Source organism: Orycteropus afer, unplaced genomic scaffold (genome assembly GCF_000298275.1).
Source record: "Orycteropus afer afer isolate SDZICR_OR568_19922 unplaced genomic scaffold, OryAfe1.0 scaffold00690, whole genome shotgun sequence".
Classification (NCBI taxonomy): domain Eukaryota; kingdom Metazoa; phylum Chordata; class Mammalia; order Tubulidentata; family Orycteropodidae; genus Orycteropus; species Orycteropus afer.
The window spans coordinates 140,425-148,539 of record NW_006922277.1 but is presented as its reverse complement, the minus strand read 5'-3'; the positions used below and the strand labels follow the sequence as shown (position 1 = coordinate 148,539).

General features: G+C 38.7%; 1 protein-coding gene across 1 annotated transcript; it reads left to right on the top strand.

Annotated features, from left to right (window-relative positions):
- Nucleotides 1-2,675: 2,675 nt before the first annotated feature.
- On the top strand, nucleotides 2,676-7,548 carry YAE1 (YAE1 maturation factor of ABCE1). The gene is made up of 3 exons (XM_007956971.2): nucleotides 2,676-2,804; nucleotides 4,767-4,888; nucleotides 7,119-7,548. The coding sequence occupies exons 1-3, from the start codon at nucleotides 2,676-2,678 to the stop codon at nucleotides 7,546-7,548; spliced, it is 681 nt and encodes a 226-aa protein (XP_007955162.1).
- Nucleotides 7,549-8,115: the final 567 nt, after the last annotated feature.

The window sequence follows — 8,115 nt, the reverse complement described above, 5'->3', positions numbered from 1 at the left end:
CACTCCTCGGAAGGAAGGTTGGGCAATCCTACTTCCATAGTGATACTGCCTCGGAAACCCAAGGAGGGGTCGCTATGAGTCGGGGGTCGACTCGACGGCACATAACAACAACAATAACAGTCTTCATTTCATTTTTTATAGTAAATGTTTAATCTCCCAATTTTTCTATGGTAATTAGACTCTTCAAGTTTTCTACTTCTTGGGTTAATTTTGGGATTTATGTATTTTTAGGAATCATTCATATCTTCTAGGTTTTCAAATTCTTTACTCTTGCCTCGTCCTGTATATTGCCACACTGTAGAATTGATAGATGATATTTGTACATTTGAATTTTTTTAAATATTTGAATTTGTATCAGTGGTTGTCTCCTTTTTCATTCCTATTTTGTGTAATTTTTTTTTCTCTTTTCTTAATCAAAGTTGTGAAGGGATTACATATCTTACTGGTTTTCTCAAATAATTAGTTTTTTTTATTTATTTACACAAGCTTTCGGAGGGTTCCATTTCATTCATTTCAATTGTTACTTTTATTGCTGCCTTTACTCTCAATTTGTTTCTAATTAATATTTACAGTAAGTTTGTGGTCTTTCTTTTTTAACAGTAAAAACATTTAAGCTTATAGAATTGCCTTTTAGTACAGCATTTCATACATGCTTTTGAGTTGTGGTATTGTGGTATTGAGGGTACCATGGTCTGCCAGAGCTAACAGATCTGTCCTGGAAGAAGTGCAGCTCCAATGCTCCTTAGAAGCAAGAACGGCCAGACTTCCTCTCACCTACTTTGGTCGTGTTGTAAGATGGGACCATTCCCTGGAGAAGGATGTCATGCTTGGTAAAATGGAGGGCCAATGGAGGGGAAGGCCCTCAGAGAGTTGGATTGACATGGTGGCTGAAACAATGGGCTCAGTGTGGCAAGGATTGTGAGGCTGGTACAGGACCAGGCAGCATTTTGTTCTGTTGTACGTAGGGTCACTGAGTCAAAGCCAGCTTGACAGCCACCTAACAACAATAAAAACAGCTTTCATTTAGTTCCATATGTTTTGATATATTCTAATTGTAATTCCTTTCTACATATGTAATTTTCCTTTTTGCTACAAATGTTATTTAGGAATGCATTTCTAATGTCCAGTAGTATACTTAAAATTATTGGGGATCATTCTTACCTTCATTTTTATTGGATATGATCAGAGAATTTGACCTATAAGATCTCTAGTCTCTTTAATTTACTAGTTATCTTTCTGTGTGTGTGCAAAAGTACAGAATGGTTTTTACACACATTCTATGGACATACCAAAAAAAAAACATATACATTCTTTATTTGTGGGGTGCAAAATTTTCTCTGAATAATTCAGATTGCAACCTGCACCACCATCGCCCTACTCTCACACACACATTCATGGCTCCTGTTACTTTGCTTGTTTTCAGTTTTTTCATAGCATTTATCATTATTATCTTCTAACAAGCTATATAACTTATTTATATATTGCTTGTTGTTTATCATCTATCAATTCTACATGAATATAAAAAGTCCATGAGGGCAGGGAGTGTTTGCCTGTGTTATTCGTTAATGTATCCCAAAAGCCTAGAACAGTTCCTGGCAGAAAGCAGATGTTCAAGAAACATTTGTAGATAAATAAATCATTGTCACGTGACTCATTTTACTCACACAAAGGGCCAAAACTAAGGGGAGGGGGAAATACTGTACTACTGGTGTTCATTCATTTCATTTGAATACCTACACTGTGCCGAAACCCTGCTGGTGTTGAGGATATAAACAAGATAGTTCCCTGACCCCTGGGAGCCACCAGTCTTCTTTTGGAGCACAAGTGAAGATGTACAGGAGCCAGGGAAGGACATTACGAATCAATGAGAAATGTACTCGTGTTACAAATATACTCTTTCCATTTCTTACTGTCTTCAAGTTGGCTGCTGTACCTAACTTTTCCATTCTATTTCCTTTTGCTTCATGCTCCTAACAGTTAAAACGTCAGGCTGTAAAATCACTCGAACTCACTATGTGGGGTTCTAAAAGACAAGGAGTCTTTGGCTAGTACTTGCCCACCAACTTAACTACTAGAAATGCTTTGGCTCAGCGTAAAGCCGTCAGCTGCTAATCAGAAGACTGGCGGTGGAATCCACGCTCTGCTGTGGAAAAAGCTATGGCAGTCTGCTTCCCTAAAGACTTACAGCTTTGGAAATCCTATACGGTCGCTGTAAGAATCGACTGGAAAGCAATGGGTTTAGAAGAGTTTTATCAATGCCCGCGTCTTGTAAAACCCAGGCCACCATAGAGATCATGGTGGCAATGGAAAGTGTTTCACTGATGGCTGAAGCTGCCTTCCGCAGAAGCCAAGGTCGTATGCGCCTAGCCCACAACTGGCACACGCCCACATTTTGTGTCAACTGAGGGAGCTCCAATACGCCTGGAAGAGAAAACACAAAGTAGCGAATCCGACACACATGCGCGCGCCCACGCGCCGCGCACCCGACACACGCACCAACGTACATCCAGGCCATACACGTGACACACACACACACGCACCGTGACGCACGCGCACACACACACACACTCACACCGCACACGCGCACCGTGAAACCTCAACTTTTGTCCCCGCCCCTCAGACCGGAAGAGTTGCTGGAACTTCCGGTACCCGGCGACCCCGTGGTTGCCTCGGTGATGTCTTGGGTTCAAGCGGCTACCTTGATCCAGCGCCCTGGAGACGAGAGAGATGTGTTTGATGAGGAGGCGGACGAGTCGCTCCTGGTGCAGCGGGAGTGGCGAAACCACATGCACAGACGAGTCAAAGTAAAGCTGGGTGTAGGACGTGAGAGTTTCCCGGGGTGATGAGTTGCAGGGAGAGGGACACGAAGATTATGAAAGAATTGGGTTCGGAGAGAAGAAGGCAGAGTGCCTTTGGCCTGCGCCAGCGCTGCCCTCCCTACCCCTTGCGACCAATTCGGCCCGCATATTGTTAGAATTTCTCAAAGGGTTATTTGAAAGCGTGCGTTCGGCGCTGGGGACGGATCAAATAAACTTTGTCCAAACTTTGAAGAGGTTGCAGTTTGATGAGGATCACAGGGAAGGGGGTGGAGAAAAAAATATGCACTGAGGGAGCTCTGGTAGCATAGTGGCTAAGGCACTTGACTGCTAACCAGAAGGCTGGCGGTTCAAACCCACCAGCCACTCCTCGGAAGGAAGATGGGGCAATCTACTTCCGTAGTGATACTGCCTTGGAAACCCAAGGAGGGGTCGCTATGAGTCGGGTCAGACTCGATGGCAAACAACAACAACAACAACAACATACTAATTATGGCTGTCAGAGACATGTGTAGTTTACAAGGATGATTGGGATGGGTGCGGAGCTTAAAATTAAGAGTGCTGTCAAGACTATGGAAAGGGTGCATTTAGTAATGTAAAGGCCACTGATTGTCAGTGGCTAATGGGGAAAAGTTCTGGTGGTGTAGTGGTTAAGGCATTTGGGTGCCAACCAAAAGGTTGGTGGTTTTAATCCACCGGCTGCTCTGGGGAAGAAAGATGGGAAAGAATGATGAGGCAGTCTGCTTCCAAAAAGATTTACAGCCTTGGAAACCCAATGGCAGTCACTGTGAGTCTGGATTGAATGGATGGCAGTGAATTTGGTTTTGGAATACAGAATACTGGTGACTAGGTAAGGGAATATTAAGTTGGTTGGTTGGTTGTTTATTTGTTAGGTGTGAATTATTCATTTCTAATTTGTCTCACTATTCATTGAGACAACTTATACCAAGCACCTAATGTCAGAACAGAGCACTCAGAGCTTAGATCATCATGAGAACCAAATGGTGAGGGCCTGTCCACCTAAAAGCCTTGCCAACCATTAAATTGCCCTTAAAGCTACCATTGGGAATCTGCCCTCTTGTTTAATGTTTCAGTAAAATAATACTTACTTAACCAAAAAACAATATTGTCAATTACAGAAATGCCTCATGTAAAGCTGAGGCTAGACTAATAAATATTGAGTCTAGTTTGAGTGGTGTGACACAATAGAAGGTGCCCACAAAGATTTTGCAGTTTATTGGAATTTATATCAAACAGTTTCTAAAATCAGACTTCTCATATTTCTTTTCCTAAACCAGCTTCCCTTTTTTTTTTCCCTCCTTTATGCAAGCTTTTATTTTATTTTATTCAATACTTTCCCTAACCCTATTTACTGTCTTGCCTCCTCACCACCAATCCAGTCAGTTGCTCAGGGGCTAGACATATAATTCCTCATGTGTGTTTTCTCTGAAGATATTGCTAACATGGGGTTAAAAAAAATTAAATAAGAAGCAGAATTTTAAAATTTTCCCAGTAAGTCTAGACATTAAAAGTGGGATAAAGAAAAATTAACCAATACACAACTTCTATGGGAAGCATAGGCTACTTTGGTTGTAAGGCTACGCCATGTGTTATAGAACCATTATGTGAAGTAACAGCAAAGGCTCGTTTCATCAGTTTCCTAAATTGGTTCATTGTCTTTCTAGAAACACCTACATCTGGTACTAGTTACAGGAACTCTGGTGGCATAGTACCTAAGGCATTTGACTGCTAACCAGAAGGCTGGTGGTTCAAACCCACTAGCCACTCCTTGGAAGACTGGGTGAGCAATCTGCTTCCATAGAGATACCACCTCAGAAACCCAAGGAGGGCTTGCTATGAGTCGGAACCAACTCAACGGCAGTGAGTGTGTATGTATGTATGTATGTATGGTAATAGTTACAGCTGCAGTTCTTCATTTCTTATTTTTAGGAAGGTTATAGAGACGGAGTCGATGCTGGCAAAGCAGTTACTCTTCAACAAGGCTTCAATCAAGGTTATAAGGAAGGTGCAGAAGTCATTATAAACTATGGACAACTTAGAGGAACATTAAGGTAATTTAAAAAAAAAACTTAAGTTTTGAGTCATTTTAACTTCAATAGTACTGAAGAATTTTTATGCAAGTAGTATGTAAAAATGAAGTGTTTGAACTGAAATGCCTGTCCTGGTGTTAAATTCAGAAAAGAATGTTACAGAGCATAGAAAAATATTGCCTTGAAAGAGTCAAAAACATCATCAGGTTATCCACTTTAAGATGTGAGCCAGTTGTGGTCCCTTTTTGCAAAGAAATGGTAGGGGGGTGTATACTTTTGCTCCTCTAACTACTACCGACCTATATGTAAAGTAATTAAAAGATCTACAGGTTTTGAACAAGATTTTAGTCTTGCATATGTGGTAGCACACAATATGACAGACCTCTAGACTAGAAGTACATGATGAAGATTATAGATGGTAGGTAATAAAGAGAAAATGGTTCCATTTACATTAGTTCTAATAATTAAATACCATAATTACCATAAATAAATAAATACCATAGCAACAATGGTGTATATCACAACTATGTCTTTGTTAAATGATACAGGGAGCCAGCAGCATGACAAACTTGTCTTCTTTGGTGCTATATACCTTTTAAATTATCCTCAATAAAGAAAAACACAGTGCTCCAAAGACTCACTAATAAAGAGTATAAAATAAAAATGATCAAAACAAGAAAAATTCATTGTGTTTAGATTTTGGAAAACATACTCAGAAATCAGAGTTTATAAGACAGTGATCAAGTGTTCATTGTAACATCATCAAGTTAAATTAATCTTTTATAAGTATAGAAAGTTTATTGCTGAATTTATTACAACAATTGATTATAGGTTTTTTTAATGTGAATTGATTATAGTTTTAAAACATTGTTTCACAATAATCATTATTTCATATGTTTATGATTATCTGCGATGAGCCTTAGTTGTACAGTGGTTAAATGCTTAGCTGCTAACTGGAAGGTTAGAACCCACCCATTTGAACCTACCAACTGCTCCATAGGAGAAAAGACCTGATGATTACTTCTATAAAGATTAGAGCCTAGGAAACCCTATGGGGCAATTTTCCTCTGTCCTATAGGGTCACTAGGATTCAGAATCGACTGTATGTGATAACAACATCAACATGATTATCTGCACAATCTAAAATGAAAAAAAAAAAGTTCTTTAGTGTCCATACTAGAAAAGTAAAGAAAAACATTAACTGTATTAGGACCAGAAGGATTCTTAACTTCTTTAAGAAAATTAAGGAGCTCTGGTGGTAAACTAAGGTGCTCTGGTGGTGCAGTGCCTAAGGCTTTTTGACTGCTAACTAGGAGGTTGGTGGTTCAGACCCACTAGCCGCTCCATAGAAGGAAGATAGGGCAGTCTACTTCCACAAAGATTTACTGCCTCAGAGACCCATTGGGTCTCACTGTGAGTGGAAATCAACTAAGTGGCAGTGAGTTTGGTTTTTGGTTTGGTTAAAGCATTTGGCTGCTAACCAAAAGGTCGGCAGTTTGAACCCACTAGCCACTCCTCTGAAGAAAGAGAAGGCAGTCTGCTTCTTTAAAAATTTACAGCCTTGGAAACCCTATGGATAGGTTAGTACTCTATCCTAAAGGGTTGCTATGACTTGGAATCAATTTGATTTCAGTGGGTTTGTTTAAGAAAGTTGTTAATAGCTCAGTGAACCATGTCTGTGACAAAGCTGGGAAAGTTAATTTGTTTCAAAACTTTACTATTGATGGTGAGCAACTGTATGCTTAGAACAATGGTTTTCAACATTGGCAGCACCTTGAAAGTATTTAAGGAGCTTTTTAAAAAAAAAAAAAAAAAAAGATTTATGCCTGAGTCCTACCTCAAGAGATTCTGACATAGTTAGTCTGAGGTTTGACCTACAGCTCAGTTTCAAAAACTCCCCAAGGGGTTCTAATGTGCAACCAAGACTGAGAATCACTAGCTTAGAAGTTACTTGATATCCTTAAGGGAAAAACTTATTTTTTATCTCTTTCTCTGGATTATATACCTTTTCAACAAGCTTACATGGTTAAGTCCAATTGTTTCATTTATATTGAAAGGTAATTTCCTCATATTTTTTAAAATCCTATTCTACCATCATTAATTTTTTGCTTTTTTAATTACATTATTATCATTAGCCCATTTTTACTTGATGTTATCTAGAAATGTATAGAGTTTAGCATCGAAAATTCTAACAACACGTGATTGTTAAATTTTGTTTTCCTATGTAACCCTTGTTTATGTTTTCATTTAGCGCTTTGCTCTCCTGGTGCCACCTTCATGATAATAGTTCAGCTTTGATCAGTAAAATAAATAACCTTCTGGATGCAGTTGGCCAATGTGAAGAGTATGTGCTCCAACATCTGAAATCAGTCACTCCACAGCCCCATGTTGTAGATTTATTGGACTCCATTCAAGATACGGACCTTTGTCATGGAGTTCCAGCTGAGAAAACGATTGATGAAGCTACAGATGAAAGACTCAGTGAAAATAATGCTGAGTTTAACAAAAACTGTAGCACAAGTCCTAGTGGGACAGATTATTCCTATTTAGAATGTTATAGAACACAACAGCATACACATTCTGAAAACCCAAGCCTCACTTGGATTTTAGAACAGACAGCCACTTTAGTGAAACAACTGGGAATACCAGTAGACATATTACAGCACCTCAAGCAATTGTAAAAGTTATCATTTCTTTAATGAAATGTTTCAGAATACTCTTTAACATGTTTTCATTGTTCCTTAACCAAAATATGCACTGATTTCTGTATTAAATACTTCAGCTGTTAGGGTTAAGTTTAAAATATCTTCAAAATTAACACTATTAACTGTAATAGAAGCTTTTCTTCTTTGACATTGGTCCAACATTCTGCCATTTCTTTATCTGCTCAACCAATAATGCTTACCAGATAATACTCAAGGTTGCTTTATCTTATGACTTAGGAGGTAGGGGAAAAAAGTCTTACTAAGGCCCTAAAAATGATTTTGGTTTTCTGATTTTTATGTATTATAAGATATGCTGGAAATTCCAACTGTCTTTGTCATTTTCAGATTTCTGATCAAAATCAAGGATTTCCAAACTAATTAGAAAAAGTGAACAAGAATTAAACACACTATGTAAGGACCTACTTTTTACTGCTATCCCTATCACATGGTCAGGACCTCATGACCAAATCTGATCATAGTTACCAAAAATAACCTTCTGGTTAACATGTAGATAGATTGACAGAAATGATATATATTATATAT

What these genes read in the sequence shown, in the direction of transcription:
- YAE1 (XM_007956971.2), top strand. Translation starts at nt 2,676, where the DNA reads ATGTCTTGGGTTCAAGCGGCTACCTTGATCCAGCGCCCTGGAGACGAG. An exon ending in ACATGCACAGACGAGTCAAA is followed by an intron (nt 2,805 to 4,766) that starts GTAAAGCTGGGT and finishes TCTTATTTTTAG; the next exon opens with GAAGGTTATAGAGACGGAGT. An exon ending in CAACTTAGAGGAACATTAAG is followed by an intron (nt 4,889 to 7,118) that starts GTAATTTAAAAA and finishes GTTTTCATTTAG; the next exon opens with CGCTTTGCTCTCCTGGTGCC.